Raw genomic sequence first — 20,119 nt, forward strand, 5'->3', positions numbered from 1 at the left:
CTTATCAAGAATCTATCTACCTCAGCCTTAAAAATATTCAAAGACTCTGCTTCCACCACCTTTTGAGGAAGAGAAGTCCAAAGACTCACAACCCTCAGAGAAATAATTTCTCCTCATCTCTGTCTTAAATGGGCAACCCCATATTTTTTAAACAGTGACCCCTAGTGGAAACATCCTTTCCACATCCACCCTGTCAAGACCCATCAGGATCTTATATGTTTCAATGAAGTTGCCTCTTACTCTTCTAAATTCCAGCGTATACAAGCCTAGCCTGTCAAATCTTCCTTCGTAAGACAGCTCACCCATTCCAGATATTAGTCTAGTAAACCTTCTCTGTACTGCCTCCAATGCATTTACATCCTTCCTTAAATAAGGAGACCAGTACTGTACACAGTACTGCAGATGTCTCACCAATATGCCCTGTATAGCTGAAGCATAACCTCCTTACTGTTGTATTCAATTCCCCTCACGATAAACGATAACATTCTATTAGCTTTGCTAATTATGTGCTGTACCTGCATACTAACCTTTTGCGATTCATGCACTAGAACACCCAGATCCCTCTGCATCTCAGAGCTCTGCAATCTCTCACCATTTAGATAATATACTTTTTTATCCTTCCTGCCAAACTGGACAATTTCACACTTTCCCACATTATACTCCATTTTCCAGATATCCTCTCAAAAACCACACAATTACAGATCTCAGTGACAACCCTTTAAAGCATTCTAGCAATGAATGACACCTGCTTTATACAGGTAAGCTCTTTGTTTGGCACCCAAAACAGCCTGCCAGTAGTGAGCCAGTTGCAGACATCTTGAGATATGACTGGAAGGCACCACTTGCATTCCTGTGTTTATCTGTGGGCAGGCACCTTTATTAAGGGACACACAAAAGGCCAAAAATCTAGTAATTTCTGCTTTGAGGCAGATTCCTGACACTCTGCAACCCCATGCGCATTTCTGCTGTCTCCTGCACAAATTCTGCTTTATTTCAGATGCACCAACATCAGAAAGCCTAAGCCAATGTGTCTAACTTCTGTACTCTTGGTTTAATAATGCAGACAATTCAAACATCATTTTCTTTAGGATCAGACAAATATTTTAAGGGATTGCAATATTTAACCAACCTGTTCCACATTTTCTTTGTTCACCTTGTTATCATCAACTTCTTCATCGTCAGATTCCAAGGGAGCAGGAGTCAGAGATGCCACAAAATGCCACAGAATATCATGGAGAGCAGTTGTCTGAATTACACTGCACAATAGCCAGTTGAAAGCCTGTTTAAATTGAAAAACTTTTAGGACTTTACTCTTCAGACAAAATTTCAAAGCTCTTGATTAAATAAAACTAGTTCCATGTCTTAATCATAAATGTAAATAATTTCTGAATTCTTATTCATTGAATACATAAACTACCAGTGGATATTCTTGCTGCTTAAATATATACACATTGATTATTGCACTGACCTCCATAGCATACACTCTGCAAGCAGATTTCCTTAGAGCATGTCTCATTGCCATTTCCAAACCTTCCAGATCATGGTGTTGTATGATGAATGCTAGAACAGGCCACTGGAAATTTCGCTCTCCCTTGGGCAGTGAGCTGTGAGCCGAGATCAGGCGAGAAAGCTCAGGAGATGGATGCCGAAGAAGAGATGACCCCACTTCTGCTTAAGAAGAAAAATTAGTATCTAAAACATTTGAACATAAATTGATCACAATTTGACATTAAAAGTTCGATTATAAAATGTTTGTTTTGCTGGATCACGTGTATAATGCCTCATTGGGAGAGGCTGGAAAATGAGATTAGAATAGGCAGGTGCTTGATGGCCAGCACAGACACATTGGGCTGAAGGGCCTGTTTCTGTGTTGCATAACTCTATGACTCCCTTCATCCATTCCAACACAAGCAACAGCTTCGGAGACTCACCACACCCTATCAGCTGGAGTTGATGGTGTGTCCATTTTAGTTTAGTTTTTAGTTTAGTTTAGAGATACAGCACTGAAACAGGCCCTTCGGCCCACCGAGTCTGTGCTGACCATCAACCACCCACTTATACTAATCCTACCCTAATTCCATATTCCTACCACTTTCAAGTAGAAAGTAGACAGGTTCTCCACATAGCTGCAAATTTGAGCAGGAGTTTTGGGCAATCTATCAGAATTGAAGGTTCTAACTGGGAGTTTACAGTGAAGCACACAAAATTTTCTATTGGCAAGTTCCCAAACTCATTCGGAATTGTTTTTTGTAAAAAAGGTATGTATTAAAACTTGGTAAATTATAGAGGCACAATTCAAAAGCAGTAAAGTACAAAAGCGGAGCACTGAGAATTGGCTAGTCCATTTTTTGTTTGAGAAAAAGGGTAAAGACCTTAATGCAAGTGTAAACAGACCAAGAGGGAAGGTAAGACAAATAAGGAAACAGTAACTAGATGATGTTAGGTTTCAGAAGCTGGAAGACTTTCGAAGAAAGAGGGAGGCAAAGTGATGAATCTTAATTTCAATACATTGAGGGTATGTGGGGAGAACAGGATGGGAGGAAGCATGTAGGATAATGTCTCGGCAGCTTAGAATAGAGAAGGGAAAATTCACAATGGCACTGGTCAGATCAATAAAACAAGAAGAGTTGAGAAAGATTGAAATGAAGAAAGGAAAGCTGGAAGACACAGGCGAGGGAGGGAATTTATCAGATGGCAAATTTTGGAAGCTGTTTTGGTCTGCCGGATGTACCTTGTCTGGTTAGATGATGTCAGTTGCTCCAGAAAAACATTTGAGCATCTTGCCTTTTATGGGAGTTGATGCGCACTGCCCTATATCTACTCATACAACAGCATAACATAGCTACGTAACAATAGCCATCCTTTGTGATATTGAACAGATACTCATGCTTATTGCACATGTATTTCTTCAATATGTTTAAAACTGAACGGTCTTGACAAGGTGGTTCTGGAAAGGATGTTTCCTCTAGTGGGTGAGAGCAGAACTAGGTGGCACTGTTTTAAAATTAGGGATCGCCCTTTTAAGCCAAAGATGAGGAGAATTTTTTTCTCTGAGGGTTGTGCGACTTTGGAAAACTGCCTCAGAAGGTGGCGGAAGCAGGGTCATTGAATATTTTTAAGGCGGAGGTAGACAGGTTCTTGTTACGCAAGGGAATCAAAGATTATTGGGGGTAGATGGAAGTGTGGAATTCGAGACACAAACAGATCAGCCATGATCTTATTGAATGGCGGAGCAGGCACGAGGGGTCGAATGGCCTACTTCTGCTCCTAATTTGTATGCTCGCATGTTTGTATATTCGTATGTATGTTCGTATACACTTGGTGAGATGAGATTTGATGTAAATTATTAAGTGACTTTATTCCCCTTCAAGTAAACATACAGGATCATAGAAAGCGTAGAAGGCCGCCATTCAGCCGATCATACCTATGCCAGCTCTATCAAAGAGCTGTCCAATTTAGCCCTGCATCCCAGTCTTCTCCCGATATCCCTGCAAATTAGTCCTTTTAAGTGCAAGCCCAATTTTCATTAGAAATTTCCTATGGAATCTGCTACAACTGGTTTCACTTATCTTCATAGTACAACATGAATCAATACTGAACACACGAGGCTACTCCATTTCAGTGGGTCATCTTGCCGGACAAAGGTTTTTTTGTCTTTAAAATGATCTCTCCTGCATTCCACCCTTCCTGCAGCCTCTTTTGTTTTTGATACCAAGTCCAGTGTCAGCTTTAAGTCAACTTATTGCCCCTACACAAAAAGGGGAATCCACAAGCCTAATTCGGCAATGATCCCTAATAGATTCAACGGTGAAAAACAATGTGGAAATTGTAATGTGTGAACACTAATGACATTTATTCTTCACATTTTTTTTTCTTAATCATGTAGCATTTGGTAAAACCTTTAGCAAATTTTTAATGAGTATTGATCTTGACAAATGCAATTTTTGATTTTCACATGCATGTGATACTGTACAAATAAAATTTTCTGAGTTGATAACATTAAAAAAGTTGATTCTTTGTCAGATAGGGCTTCCCAAACAAGTTACAGAATATGAATACTATAGTGGATCCTCTCTAATCTATGCCGGGCAGAGATACACAACTTATATTTATATAACTTTTAACAGAATAACACATCCCAAGGTGCTTCACAGGAGCATTATAATTATGACAAAGAGCCACATAAGGAGATATTAGGTCAGATGACCAAAAACTTGGTCAAAGATGAAGGTTTTAAGGGATGTCTTTGAAGGAGGAAAGCAAGGTAGGAGAGGCGGAGAGATTTGGGGAGGTTATCCCAGAGATTAGGGTCCAGGCAACTGGCGGAGCGATTAAAATCAGGGATGCTCAAGAGGTCAGAATTAGATGAGTGCAGCTATCTCGGAGTGTTGTGGGGCTGGAAGACATTAGAGATAGGAAGATTAGAGATGTTACAGATGTGGTTACATAGTGAAATTAGGTTGGGTAAATCTGACTTATACTTTTAAGAGGCAGTCCCAATTTAAATAAAGGCCAATTTATAGAATATTTTTCATAAATTCTAGACCAGGTCATGAAAGGAGATTCTGCCTTAATCACATTAAACTGGCCTGATATGGTTGTGCATCAATTGAGACACATTAACCAAAGTGTTCACATTCCACTAGCTATGCCTATGCATTCCAAATTCAAGAATGGCCCACCTTTTCTTTAGAAGTAGCTGCGAAAGAGCCACAACCAATCTATAAAGACCTTGCAGTATTGAGGTTGAATGGCAAATACAAAACATTTCAGCAGGAAAGGGTAGATTCCTTTTAAGCATTTCTACAGTGTGAACCCACACGTTAAGTATTCTGGTTAAACCACTGGCAAAGAACTGAATAATTATCCCATCTAATAGGCCAATAACATTATCACTTTCTAGTGTATTCCTACTAAAGTGATAGACACAATAACCCAGAATTTGCTCCAACTGGTCAACGAATGGTGTCCATGAATCGTTTGAATTGTCCATGCCGGTTTAGGCCCTGCTATTTTGCCTGCAAGTTGATGGAACTGTAAGACAGAAACTGTGTGGTGCCCTCTACAGAGCAAACAACTGTGTATCTCAACAAATCGGATTCAAGGATTGTGAAATTAAGAGAGCAAGGAAATGAGAAGAAAGTGTAGCTAGAACGGTGAATTCAATGTCAAATCAGGTAGAGAGAGAGAGAGAAACAGAGGAAAACAAAGATTGGCTTGAGAGAGAAAACAGACAAAGAAATAACAATTTCCAACAATAATTTAAACCCAAAAGTATGAGTCGCTACACTTGTAATAGATAATTTTCAGTGCTGGAATTCCAGTAAACACATTGCATCATGAAAAAGGGTACTTAGACTGAATATGGCAAGATAACTTTCTGTGGCGAGTTTAGTTCGGATCTATCAAGCAAATACAACAACTTCACGTGTAATTCAATGGTGAGTTAAGACAGCGAGATGCCATTTCGCGAAGATAACGAAGCGGCACATTTCCGACAGCAACTTCTTACTTTCTGCGCATCTGCCCTCACCCGAGGTTGCTGTGGCATTTGCGAATAACGGTAAGCGCCACTAGCTTCACCATTATTTTGACAGCAAATTTTGAGCCAATACATGCATTTTAGATTGTGAATGTTAGCTTATCTCCAAGATGTTAATGACCATACTGTGGTTTGATGATGTTCTGTGTCTGAGACACACAGAAACAGAAATGAAATTAAAATGAAAGAAAAAATGTTATACATCACCATAGTAACCAGACAAATTTCTCACCTGCATCGCCACTGTTAACTCTTCGCCTGGGAATAGCCTTCACACGGGCAGGTGATGTAGAGTGCTGTTTGTCATATTCTGATGCCACAACGGAGTATGATCGTTGGAAGACGCTACGTTTTGCTGTATCATTTTCCATTATAGGACTTGTTTCAAGACTACAGAAATATATACAATGCATCATTACACAAAGAAATGCGCTATTACTTTCCAATATTCATTTTTAATACTACATGTCATCAGTAAATAATTATGTTATGGAAGTACCTAGGAGGCATTGATTTCAGGTTAGTCTCAGGCTCGTCAAATACATGAGGGCAGGCATCTGGTGTGACAGATATGTATGGTGCCGGTACAGAGGTGGAACGAAGGTATCTCATTTCATCTTGGAAGAGGTGATCATCATGGTAGCCAGCAAAGTTCTCTGAATGTTGTCTGTTAGGCAGAGTTTCATAATTATCACAGTTAAATTGCAGCAGGGAAAAAAAAGATTTTCACAAGGTAATATCTATTCAAACATCTATGCATGTTAAACCCAATGAGAAACAGAGGACTATAAGGAATGTTGATTTAAGATTATTTTATCAATACGATTTCATGAATGAAACTCAACCTTAAATCAGGTCTCTGAATCAGAACTGCCTTTTTAGTAAAAAAAAAAGACATCAGTGCAGACAAAATAAAGATCAATGTTACAATGGAAAAATGGAGGATTTGGTGTAGTACTAAATCACGCAGGCCAGAAAAGCCCAAGGTTTGATTGCTGTTGTATGTTAAGAAGCTCTTAACCAGGGAGGTAATTGACTTCGGTCTTTCTGGCGCTACTGAGTTAGGGTGAAAAAAAAACTCATTCACAGTTCCTACCATCTAATATATAGTAACTTTTTTCAGGGATGTGCGTGCGCTGAAACTGTCAGGATGCCAATGCAACTCTGCTCTCAGTAACTAACAGCATCTACTCATTTTTCTGAAGTTGGCTTCTTTTTGGATTGGCTGTTGCGAGATTGTAAGAACTTTACGCGCGATTTTGCAAGCCTTCTGCCACACTCTCCCAAACGAGTCACTCAGGCAGGTATGTTTACCTCACATCTGGTTTCTGCTTGTTCTTGATCCATCTATCCTTGTTGCTGGTCCCTAACTTTTTGCCACCACTCCCAGAAACCTTATCGATTTCCCGCTCTCCCCCCCCCCCCCACACCATTAAATAAAACCTATTTTAGTTAAGAGTACTTGACCTTAGAGAGGGACTAGGGATAGAATAAATTTACTTCTGAGAAGTATCTTAATTCAATTGATATAAAATGCATTTCAGTGGGACGACTTGGTGCGAGACAGATCTGCCAGGGAGAGGTGAAAATCCTTTAAGAGGAAAGATGTTTTGAGATTATTGGCCTTGTTCCCACCCAGTTGCTGCTGAAGTACTTCCACTCCTCAAGCTGATAGCAAACTACCAATATCAATGGGATCAGATCTTTACTGAACAAGTATTTCATGGCACATTTATTAAAGAAATTTTTTCATATTACTAGGTTTCCCAGGGTGTTCTTTTTGGCAAGTTAGACAAAACATTGGGCTGATCTTGCTGGAAAAATAATTTTGTGCTAGCAATGCATATTATTAATCCACAAATCAGATAGCAAATTCAAGGGATTAAAAGATACGCAATGAGTTGCGAGCCTCCAGAACTTGCTTGCCTATTTACAAACTCTACCATTTTCTTTGCGCAAATGGCATGCCTCCCTCAGCTTTCCCTTTTTTATTAAGAACTTGCTGGATATGCACATTAATTATCCATTAAACTTGCTGCATAAAGTTAGGGCTGGAACTTGGCGCAAGCACCTTTTTAACGACATGACAATTGTTAATATGAATGTCAATCATCCTTTCTGACCCAGAAAGGGAAGAGTTTAAACAGTTCAATTTCATACCTGCATGAAGTAAATTATTGTTAGGGATTTAAAAACTCTCAAATGCTAAACTTTAAAAAAAAATAGAACTTTGTCTTTTTTTCTTAATCCAATCTCTTTCCCTCTCTTCCTTTTGCTGTGCCTCATTTCTCTCTAATGCGTCAACTCTAAATAATTCTCCTCAGTTGGTTCGGTTTCTCTTCCTCAATTCTGAAATCCTATTAGCCTCGATTTTGCCGTCAGCGGTGAAGCAAGGGCACTTGCCGCTGACCTCTAAGAAAGCTAGATGTCTCAGTGAGGTTTTCTCCGTGGCGAGAACTTCAACACTCTCGTTCTACAATTGATTGTAGCATTGTTTAATGGGGATTCCCAGCATCAAGCTGCAGCAATGTTATCAAGCTGTCCAGGCAGCCAATTATACTGAAGAATTCTCATATCCAGTCAAACAGGAAATGAAATGCACTAATAGACAAAGCACTTTCTAAAAATTTTACATAGAGCAAAATAAAGATTGGGGCTTTCACATGGGGTTAAGTTAGAAGCTGAAATATCTTTTTAAAAAAATTTAAAAATAATGCAGACAGGGAACAATATTCCTCAAATATATAATTATACTTTCATGGTCAATTATGTTCTTCAGCAAAAATGATTACTCAGATCGCTGTTTAAAAACCCACTAAACCTCACTGAACAAGGTGCAACTTTTTATGGGGTCTCTAACAGTGATGGAAGAGTGGAAAAGGGGAAGTTCTTGCTAAATCAATTGATTTTGTTGATTGCCGACTCGAGGGGTATCTACAGTGCAGCCTGGGTGCAGCAGTGAATAAGAGACGCAACTTCTGGCTTTCCACGTTAATCTGTGCTTGTGATGAATCAGTCACGGTCGGATTAGAGGGGTAATGATGACAGATGCTGCCAATTCGCCATCAAAAACCCTGCAAAATCCAGACCATTTGTTATGATAGACTGTTGGGCCCGCTGTTCATTAAAGTCCCAGATGCCCCACTGCTCTTGTACTTCCCGCATGCTATGCCGCAAATGCTTTGAGTTGTTGGGTGCAGGAAACAGTCCATTAACAATGCACGCTGCGAGACGCCCTGCTTTGGCCCATTATTTTAGGGTGACAGCAGCATTTTACCATGCAATATAGAATGAATTATTGTGCTGGTATATTTTCACTGATGGGAATAAAGTTTGTTGCTTAAAAATAAATGATGGATAAATCTATATAAAAATTGCAATTATCTTAAAAAAATAGTTGAAGGTATATATAAACAAGCTTTTAAACATTTTAAGAGTCCTATGTATAAAAGGCATTCATATAGAATTTACAAATATTTAAGTAACATGTATTTATAAATATTCTCAGTTAATTTTATAATTTCTCACTGAGAAGGGCTCTCATGCACCTCAGTGATCTGTAGATAGCATTGGGTCTTTGTGAAAACATTCCAAAGAGATCGCCATGGCACCAGGGATGAGCGTATTCACCACAAAGGGTGGGGGAGGGGGGTGGGGGGGGTGCTTGAACAATGGGATTATCTGTAGCCAAACAGGCACGGTTGTGTCAGAAGCCAGTGCACGTGAGGCGCACTGCACTAAAATATGGGAATACAGTTTGGGACCCAAGCAGGTAGGGAAGGAGCAGAAACCAGATGCTAAAGGAGGCCTGGGCTGGGCGAGACTGGCATATATTTATACTTTCGAAAATACTGCATTGCAACAGGTAAATTCTAAAACTGTTCATACTTTTAGAAAAATTGCTCCTTTGTCTTAGATGAATATGACCAAGTTATTTGTGAAATCCTACAAGGTGAAGGGTTAGGGTCAAAGATTGTAGGAGGGAAATCAAACTTTATATGATGGAGCCAATTCGACACAAAAAGTCACCTTTCCTCCTGTCCCACTTGAACAAATTCCATTTCCTCTTTACCAGACTTGCTGGTTCAGGTTCAGTTTTGATGGCCCAACAGTAGATGATACTCAATGCCAAGACACCAACATGTCAACTGGGTGAAATGACCGAGGTGTGGGGCTACACTTGCCTGCAGGAGTGTACTGCAACAGGAGTAAGGACAAAGGCATAAAAATAATCAAAAGAAAAACTGCAGGACAATAACAAAGACTTTGGCAGATCAGTTTGGCATGCTGTAAATGGACACCATTACTTTGCAGTTTACAAATGCAAGAATACAGAGGAACCATTCTGCACTAAGATTGTCCTCAAACTGTAAAGAGTTAAATGGGTTATTTTTTTGGGGGGGGGGGGAGGAGTTATAATGGTTGAGGGATGAGCATTCTTGAGTAGTGCAATGGCATTTTAAATACCCTCCTCAACAGGTATGTTGTACCTCAGTTTAACATTTCACCCCAGATAAAATGGTTTTATCTCAGTACCGTCCTGAAGTATCAGCCTAGATTATGTGTGCACGTACAATGTCTTGAACGCACGAGTTTCTGACTCAGACACGAGTGCTACCCAACTAACTTGAACTGGTATGATAGTCAAAGTTTCATCATGTCATTTTGTATGATAAATGTCAAGGTTTAATTTGCTTTTGTACACTGGGATATCATCCTGTGCAACAATGCAACATTATCAGATTTTAATTGTATATGAACTCTTGCCACATTTCAGCAAATCTGTTATACCGTACCTTGCAATGGTCTGTAGATAAAGGCATGGATATTTATTTGGCATTTCATCAGAGATGCCCTCTTTCACACTTGGAAGATGTGAATGAAAAAGCCTTGGGGTATGGTAACAGAGAATATTTGGTTCTGCTGCACTACTCAGCGAGAGCAAGAACATGGAGTTTGCTTTAATTACTTGATGAGCTTCCATAGAGGGCAAGGCTCGCGGGGTCTTCACCTGCATGGGCTTTTTTCTGGCTTGTTTAACCTGAAAAAGAAATGTACCAACATTAACAGACTGCCTTTTCCCCAAATTACAAACAAACTGGGAATTCAAAAAAACTTAAAATGGTTAAAAAATTATAATCCATTTTAGGTACAGAATATCAAATTTTATAAATAAAATCATTAAGGTAGAAATCGGAGCTGTTTTATTTATTTAGGTCCTGACCAAACTTTTTTTTTTGCAAAGTGCGACAATAGAAGCATCTACATTTTACTTCTAAAACCAAAAAATTCCAACAACTTATGTTTTGCAAGACGCATACTTTAAAATCAGACAGTAGAGTTCATCTAAAGGCACAATTAGCATTTACTGGTTTTAAAGAAAGGCAGCACACCGGCTTTTCTTCAAGCTACTTCTAATAATTAGAATAGTTTTATCTTTGATTATTTTCATCGCAGTGCCACAAACTGACACTAATATATGGTGTGCTCGGAAATAAAAACAGCAATGTACCAAAAATACAATTTTGCTCTTCAGAACCATAGAAAACTTACGGCACAGAAGGAGGCCATTCAGCCAATCGTGTCTGTGCCGGCCGAAAAAACTAGCTGCCCAATCTAATCCCACCTTCCAGCACCTGGTCCATAGCCTTGCCAGTTACAGCACTTCAAGTGCACGTCCAGGTACCTTTTAAATGAGTTGAGGGTTTCTGTCTCCACCACTGTTCCTGACAGTGAATTCCAGACAACCACCACCCTCTGGGTGAAAAAGTTTTTCTTCACGTCCCCTCTAATCCTTCTACCAATCACCTTAAATCTGTGCCCCCAGTAATCGACCTCTCCGCTAGGGGAAACGGGTCCTTCCTGTCTACGCTCCTCATAATTTAGTACATCGCAATTAAGTCACCCCTCCGCCTCCTCAGTTCCAAGGAAAACAACCCTACTGATCCAATCTTGACTGAAAGCTGCAATTTTCAAGCCCTGGCAACATTCTTGTAAATCTCCTCTGTACTTTATCCAGAGCAATTATGTCCTTTCTGTAATGTGGTGACCAGGACTGTATGCAATACTCCAGCTGTGGCCTAACCAGCACTTTATACAGTTCCAGCATTACATCCCTGCTTTTGTCTTCTATACCTCGGTCAATAAAGGAAAGCATTCCACATGCCTTCTTCACCACTCTATCTACCCGTCTGTCCTGCCACCTTTAGGGACCTGTGGACATGCACTCCTAGGTCTCTCACTTCTTCTACCCCTCTCAATATCCTCCCATTTATTGTGTATTCTCTCACTTTATTTGCCCTCCCCGACTGCATTACCTCACACTTCTCTGGATTGAATTCCATTTGCCACTTTTCTGCCCACTCAACCAAACCATTGATATCATTCTGGAGTCTACAGCTATCCTGTTCATGGCCAATTTTTGTGTCACCTGCAAATTTCCCAATCATGCCATCCACATTTAAGTCCAAATCATTAATATATACCACAAACAGCAAGGGACCTAACACTGAGCCCTGTGGAACACCACTGGAAACAGCTTTCCATTCACAAAAACATTCGTCGACTACTACCCTTTGTTTCCCGTCACTGAGCCAGTTTTGGATTCAACCGGCCACATTCCCCTGTATCCCATGGGCTTTCATCTTACTGATTGTCTGCCATGTGGGACCTTGTCAAATGCCTTACTAAAATCCATGTAGGCCACATACACTGCGCTACCCTCATCAATCCTCCTTGTTACTTCCTCAAAAAACTCAATCAAGTTAGAAAGACATGACCTTCCCTTAACAAATCCATGCTGACTATCCCTGATTAATCCGTGCCTTTCTAAGTGGCAGTTTATCCTGTGTCTCAGAACTGATTCTAATAGTTTACCCACCACTGAGGTCAGACTGACCGATCTATAATTATTTGGCCTACCCCTCGCGCCTTTTTAAACAATGGTCATCATGTTCGCAGACCTCCAATCCTCTGGCACCTTGCCCGCATCCAGTGAGGATTTGAAGGTGATCCTCAGCACATCAGCTGTTTCCTCCCTGGCTTCCTTTAACAACCTGGGATGCAATCCATCTGGCCCTGCTGATTTATCCACTTTCAAGGATGTCAGACCCTCTAGTACTTCCTCTCTCATTATGCTCATCGTAGCTAACATTTCACACACCTCCTTTTACTGCACTGTCTGCATCATCCCTCTCCTTTATGAATACAGAGACAAAAAAACTCATTAAGAACCCTGCCCACATATTCTGCATCCACGCACAAGTTCCCTTGTACATCTTTGATGGGCCCAACCCTTTCCTTAGTTATCATCTTGCTCATAAATGTACTGATAAAACATCTTTGGGTTTTCCTTGATTTTACCTGCCAGTAATTTTTCATGTCCTGTCTTTGCTTTTCTAATTTCCTTTTTTATTTCACCCCTGCACTTTCTATAGTATTAAGTTTTTTGTGATCTTCATATGCTTTCTTCTATTTTAACTTATCCTGTAAGCTTCTAGATAATCAGGGGGCGCTGGACTTGGCCATACCACTTTTTATCTTTGTGAGGACATGCCTACACTATGCCTGTAGACTCTCGCTTTTGAATGCCTCCCACTGGTTTGCCACTGATTTTCTTTCAAGTAGCTTTATCCACTTTCGCCAGATCACCTCTTAGTTTCGTAAAATTTGCCTTCCCTCAATTTAGAACTTTTACTCCTGTTTTATCTTCGCCCTTTTCCATGATTATGCTAAAATTAATTGTATTATGGTCACGATCTCCAAAATGGTCACCCACTGTTACTTCAGTTCTAAATGCAGTACTTTTACTATGTCGTATATTTATACAGTGCATAAAGTACGAATGCAAATTACGAAAAATATTAAATAGGTTCAGACATCAAGCATGCATTTGAGTTCGGTAAGATTGCAGAACATGTACCATGGTGCTTCACTCTTTTTCCAATGGCAAATTACTGTTCATGACAAAGCAGGAATCTCAGCAAAATATATACCAATTAGACCAAAATTTGAATTGTTCATCCTTAATGGAACTCATTCTTTTAAGTTTCTGAAAGTTGCGCAGCCCTTCCCAAAATGCTGTCATGATCATACAGCACATAAATGCCCTTAGTGTTTCTTGTCTGATCACTACTGACGAGTGATTGACATTGGATGTGCTGACACTCACTGCTAAATAGAATACCGTCAACTTATAAATATTTTCACTCAATTTTGATTAACATTTAGCTGCATGGTGGAGTTGAAGGTGTTATGTTCCATTATTATTTCCATTAACTAGACTGGAGTATTGGAGAAAGGAACAGTGTTAATATTTTGCTGAGCTTTTCCAGAAGCTTCTGTTTTTATTTTAGATTTCCATTTATTGGCAGAGTGGGGTTGGTTTGGGAGCACAATACACTTTTACCTCTGGGAGCTAGATGTAGCCCTGACAGTTGGAATGGAAGTCTTCCCTTTCTCCAACAAAACTCCTCCATGAGATTTCACAAGCTCAAACCAGTTCCTCATCCCGCACAAATTGACATAGGTTTGCCAAGTTCATTCAAAAAAGCAAGAATAATGGCTCATGAATGGGGGAAAAATGCAGACTGTTCCTTCTGGTGCATGGGGAGTGCTCAAGAGGTTGGGTTTAAGGTATGTTGTTGAGGAAAGTCAATTTAGTATTACTCTGAAATCTAGCTTGCCTAGGGCTGACTTGGATGCCCATGAAGGGAAGTGTCCCACTTACAATATTGATAGCCAAAGCAGAGACAGATCTCTATAGAATGCACCCTTACAGGAAATTCACTTCCACAAATAACAGAGGTTCAAAGATTTGTCAGCGTCTGTGGAGGGAGAAAGTGTGTTAACATTTCAGGTCGATGACCCTTCAACAGACTTCAGAGTTCTGATGAAGGATTATATAGACCAGAAATGTAAATTATTTCTCTCTCCACAGATGCTGCCAGACCTGTTGAGTATTTCCAGTATTTTCTGTTTTTATTTCAGATTTCCAGCATCTGCAGTATTTTGCTTTTGTTCAAAGATCTGTACCTGTTAAGAAATTGATCTCAAGCTGTTTGATTTGGAGACTAACTTGTTGAGCAGAATACTTTTAAAATTTATACGGCAGTTGAAAGACAAACATGGAACATCTACAAAATTGTGTACATTCATAAAATTGTTCAGAAACAGTAATACAATACTCAAAATCATAGGGTTACAATGCTCTCCAAAATTCTAACAATGCCCCTTAACAAAAAAAAAATCGGTTAATTCCTACCCACAAACTGAAATTCAGTCTACGTAGGTCTCAAGCAATGTAATTTTAACTAACATAGTGGGATATGTTCCCCACAGTGTGCTGCTTAGATCGCCTTTACTGGGTACAGAAGTTAATTTTATCACATATCCAAAGGAATATATACCTTTTCACGAGCTGCAGCTTGTTTCTCCCGGAGATATTTCTCTCTGCAACGATCACATACAAGATACCAGGTGCTTCCTCCAACACCTCCATCACCACAGTTCCCTGCCCATCCACCACAGAAGTGACCAATGCTATTATAGCCCTGTCCTCCAGCATAGCGACCACAGCCTTTAGCAAAAAAAACCCAAAAAAGCTTTTAGTAGTCTTTATAGATGAAAAAAAAGTTGATTAGCTTGATATTCTTTGAGTAACAAATTTAACGGCAATTCAACTATCTAGGTAGAATTAGTGATCATCACAAGACAGACAGTAACAGACTTCAGGAGGACATAGACTGGTGAAATGCACAGACACATGGCAGATGAAATTTAGTGCAGAGAAGTGTGAAGGGATACATTTTGGTTAGAAGAATGAGAAGCAATATGAACTAATTTGTACAATTCAGAAGGGGGTGGAGGAACAGAGTGTCCTGGGGCTGTATGTACACAAATCTTTGAAGCTGGCAGGACAAGTTGAGAATGCTGTTAAAAAAGCATGTGGGGATCCTTGGCTTTATTAAGAGGCTTCAGGTACAAAAACAAGAAAGGTACACTAACAAAAATCAAGGCTGACACTCCAGTGCAGTACTGAGGGAGTGCTGCACTGTCGAAGATGCCATCTTTGAGATGAGATGTTAAACTGAGGCCCCCTCTGCCCGCTCAGGTGAATGTAAAAGATCCCACAGCACTATTTTGAAGACCAGCAGGTGAGTTATCCCCAGCGTCCTGGCCAATATTTATCTTTCAATCAACATCTCAAAAACTGGTCATCATCACATTGCTGTTTGTGGGAGCTTGCTGTGCACTAATTGACTGCCCCGTTGCCAACATTACAAAAGCACTTTCATTGACTTTGGGACATCCGGTGATGGTGAAAGACACTATATAAACGCCAGCCTTTCTTCCTTTTAAAATACTGGTTAGGCTATAGCTGATGTTCAATTCTGGGCACCACACGTTAGGAAGGATACCAACATCTTGGACAGGATGTAGAAGAGATGTACTATAGTAGTACGAGGGATGAGGGACTTCCATGATGTGGAGAGACTGAAGAAGCGGGGATTGTTCTCCTTCGAGCAGAGAATATTACTAGGAGATTTGATGTGTTCAAAAATCATGAATGGTTTTGATAGAGTGAATAAAGAGAAACCACTTCCAGTGGCAGAAAGGTGGGTAACCAGAAGTGATTGACAAAAAAATCTGAAGTGACATGAGGAAACATTTGTTTTATAAACTCAGCCAGTTGTAATCTGGAATGCACTGCCTAAAAGGGTGGTGGAAGAGATTCAATTTAGTAAATACTTGAAGGGAAAAGTAATTACAGGGCTATGGGAAAACAGGGAAGTTCGATTAACTGGATACCTCTGCCAAGAGTTGGCACAGGCACAATGGGCCGAATGTCTTTCTTCTATGCTATATTATTGAATCTACAAACATGGAAGCTCTAAGTAAACTTTAAAAGAAATGCAAACCCTGGATAATGTTTAGTCTCCCAATCTGAGCACAGAAGCAATGGGGTAATTACAAATGATTTAACTGTCGAAAGATTTTGTGGATGGGAGGGAAGAGCTGCCAATGATTCCTGATCCAAACTGCTATTCAGATGAAAACAAGATGAGGCTCAGCTGTGATGCCCTTCTTGCATGTTTGCAAAGCTCATTGACTCTCAGGCTCTGATATTAATGGGAAGGCTGAAATCAGCCGAAGAAACCAGCAAGGTTGGGTACTCAGAAGCCCTGCTGACATTAATAGCTTTATTAGCATATTGTGGAGTCACCTGACAAGTGGACAGATGGGAACACTAGCAGAAAGTTGCAGTCAGGGACCCATGGGACAGTCACTGGCACTGGCAAGGGAGCACAGCTCCGGGCCACAATTGGAAGGCTGCAAATCGGGGCTGGGGGAGGTTGAAGACTTTCTTGAGAGGCTGGGTGGAGCACTCCTGCTCCTCCTAGCCCACAAGGAGTTCTCAAACAGCCACTTACCTTGGAGAGCTAGCAGCTTCCACCCTGGTTCAGCTGTTGGCATTTCTGCAATTCAGGCTTTCCCCTAACAGTTAAATTTAAGCTGCTGCACCAATGATGTCATCTGGCTATGACTTTGGTATGTTAATTAGGCCCCCGTCCACTTTTTGGAGTGGTGATTTCTGCATTTTTAAATTTAAAAAGGGGCAGGAAAGGGGTTGGATTGCCCAATCCTCATTTTACCACCCCATCCCCCAACCATCCCCCGCCTGTTGGTTGGGGGTTAAAATTGACAACTCAATGTCCACCGCTTTCATAAGTTACCAAAGGGCTGCCTGCACTTGTGGAAGTATATGTCAGCAAGAATTAGAACCTTCAGAAGGGCAAGAATGGGGGAGAGGCCAGAAATAAAGCCAGTTAAAAATAAGAAAACACAACTAAGGTTTCCCATTGAATTTAAGGTTAGAGTTGAGTCTGAATGAGCATCCTAAAATGCAGTAGTGAAGCTCAGTTACACCAATTGATTCACAGTTGTGAAGCCAACTGCTAATCTATAAGAGCAAAACTGATCAAGTATTGCTACACACAAATGAATGACAATTTGCTGTTTTACTCAAACATTCACCAGCCTTTTGAATTGAATCTTAAAATCCAAGGTGTATTAATGTGACTATACTGTGAAGATAAATAAAAACAAATTTACTTAAGCTGTAGATACATAAAATCTTTTTTAACTGGATTGACTAACAAATAAGTTGAAGTTACCTGGATGAACTTGTCTCATGTGATATGTTACTGGATACTGATGAGATTCACCGCACAATTCACATATAGTGTCTTTTTCAGGGCCTCCCATCGCAAGCTGTGCCATTTCTCCAAAGAGATTTCCTCTGGGTCTTGCCTCTGCTTTGTCTTTTTTCTTCTTTTCTTTCTTACTCTTTTTGCTATCTTTTTCATTCTCTTTTTTCTTCAATATAGCACTTGAACCAGGGCTAGGGAAGATCATGTTCTGCGTGGCTGCTTTTATGGTTGCCAATGAGATATCCTCCCAAAAGGCAACAAGGTGCTGCAAAGTAAGAGGCAAAGGGGATCTACTCTTCATAGAATGATGGCTCAAAGTTTCATAGGCTGTTGAATCTGCTTTTCCATCTTCATTTTTCTCAGGCAGTGGGGGTTCTTTGAGCATTGAGAGCACCTTGTTTTTATTAATGCTGCCCATTTTAGATATGTCTGGACCATGAGGAGAAATATTAAACATATTTAGAGCAGAAGATATTTCCAATGAATGTCTATTCTTTAGCTTAGTCTCTCTTTCTTCTATACCTTGTTGGCTGTGAAGGCTACTTCTCATTGGTGCATGTTCTTTACTGAGGTCAGGATTGAACTTTAAGAAAGATGAACATGCCATTGCATCATGGACAACCCCTTCATGCCATAGGAAAGCTGCAAACACTGCACGAGCACATTCCGCGACAGAAGGAGACATTGCTTGTTTTGGTGGTTCAACAGATGAATTACTATCCTCCTTGAAAATGGTTCCCATTTTTTCCTTCTTGGGTCTAGCGTGTCTGCCAGTACTCTTACGACTCATTTTGGGAGATGATCTAGTTTCTTGTTCTTCTTTGGGTGGGGCTTTTCCAATGCTGAAATGGACCTTTGGAGAGGAGTCTTCAGGGTTTTGCATTTCAGCTATTTTTTCAGAGACTGCATCTGAATTACTGGTTGTTGTTAGAGTACTAGATGTACAAATAGCAACTATCTCACTATGAAGATTTTCTTGCACTATCTGGGGGGATGGAGTTCTGTTCTCTGTGTTTGCAGCAGTTTTTGCCTCCTTGGGTAGTAATTTTGGTTTAGGTGAAGTTGACCGCCCTCGGAGAGGCTCCATCAGAGGTGCTTTTTTCTTACGGACTGTATCAGGGTCCAAAGTATACGAATCAGATTTTGATCTCTCGCGTGGTGGATCCAATCTAATTTTTGCCGCTGTGTTGGTTTTATAAATGAAGTTTCTCTCATGTGGAGAAGATGGCCTTGAAGAATTAGGGCTTGATGGACTGCCTTTTCCAGATGATAACTTCTGCTTTGACAATGCTGACCGTGATCCTGGTGTTGGCGACTCTGCCCTCAGTCCAGCGGTAGTCTTCTCATCTGTTTTTAGTGACTGTAATGTGTTATGATTTGGAGAAAGGGATCTGCTATGAGAGTCTGATCTCAATTTGGCGGTATCGGATTTAAGCATAAGGGATTCACTCGCAGACAGATTTTCTGCATTTTTTGTCTTTGTTTGTTCTGCCGCAGCCTTGTTGATCCGACCTTCAATTTTTTGCAATCGATTTTCGGTTTTGTGTTTGCAGGACAAATCAAAGTTTCCAGATGGTCTTCCAGATAGCACAATGTTTCCTTTATCACCTGAAAATCATTTTGAAGAAACACTATAATTCACTACTTTATGTTCAGAACAAGAACAACCTATATTTCCCAATGTCCAGCTGCAAAGACAGAGGGAACTTTTCAGCAATATTCCTCAAATATGGCACATTTGAGTAAATTTAACATACAGATCATTCCCCACCTCTCCTACAACAGTAGGTTTTAGTCAAAAGGAGTTTTTAGAAAGGAGTTTAAATACTTCATTTTAGCATCAACAATTGTTTTTATACAGAGAGATTATAGATTAGGAAACTGCAGCCCTGGCCAAGAACACAACAGGAGTGAGTCCAAATATTGTATAAATAAGTGTTTACTTGAATGGGAAATGTCCACATTTCTCAAATAAATAGCTGTTCTTTGGTGTAAGACTACATTAACAAAGAAACAGTAATAAAAGGGTTGAAGTCATTATTAGCATTGCAATGAAAAAAAAACTACCAGAGATACTGCAATGAACACTAAGCTGGTAATTGCAATGGTTGATCGTTCACAATAAAAGGTCAGAACAATTGCATCACAGGTAAAGTTTTTTTTTCCCCCAACACTATTTTTTTCCATATTGTTTCCAAATAAACCCAATCACAAAATTGCAGTTTGATTTTTCTTTGCAATGTCACCCAGAATACTTTGGACTTATCTAAATGACCACAGGAAGATCAAACTTTTTTTTAAAAGTCAAAAGATGAAAACTTTTCATTTTTAAATCTACTTAAAACGGTGTCAAAGCAATTCTCTC

At 40.0% G+C, this 20,119-nt stretch overlaps 1 protein-coding gene across 12 annotated transcripts in view; it reads right to left on the reverse strand.

The window, feature by feature from the left end:
* The window catches only part of mycbp2 (MYC binding protein 2), a 243,061-nt gene that overhangs the window by 34,453 nt on the left and 188,489 nt on the right, over nt 1–20,119 (reverse strand). For all 12 annotated transcript variants that reach the window (XM_068034341.1, XM_068034347.1, XM_068034350.1 and 9 more), the window contains 7 exons: nt 17,719–19,362; nt 14,950–15,119; nt 10,339–10,583; nt 6,042–6,209; nt 5,775–5,932; nt 1,469–1,668; nt 1,130–1,279 (listed from right to left, as the gene is read on the reverse strand). In XM_068034341.1, coding sequence (XP_067890442.1) covers nt 1,130–1,279; nt 1,469–1,668; nt 5,775–5,932; nt 6,042–6,209; nt 10,339–10,583; nt 14,950–15,119; nt 17,719–19,362 — 2,735 coding nt within the window. The remainder of the gene's footprint in view (nt 1–1,129; nt 1,280–1,468; nt 1,669–5,774; nt 5,933–6,041; nt 6,210–10,338; nt 10,584–14,949; nt 15,120–17,718; nt 19,363–20,119) is intronic.

The sequence above is a fragment of the Heterodontus francisci genome, chromosome 6 (assembly GCF_036365525.1).
Source record: "Heterodontus francisci isolate sHetFra1 chromosome 6, sHetFra1.hap1, whole genome shotgun sequence".
Taxonomy (NCBI): Eukaryota; Metazoa; Chordata; class Chondrichthyes; order Heterodontiformes; family Heterodontidae; genus Heterodontus; species Heterodontus francisci.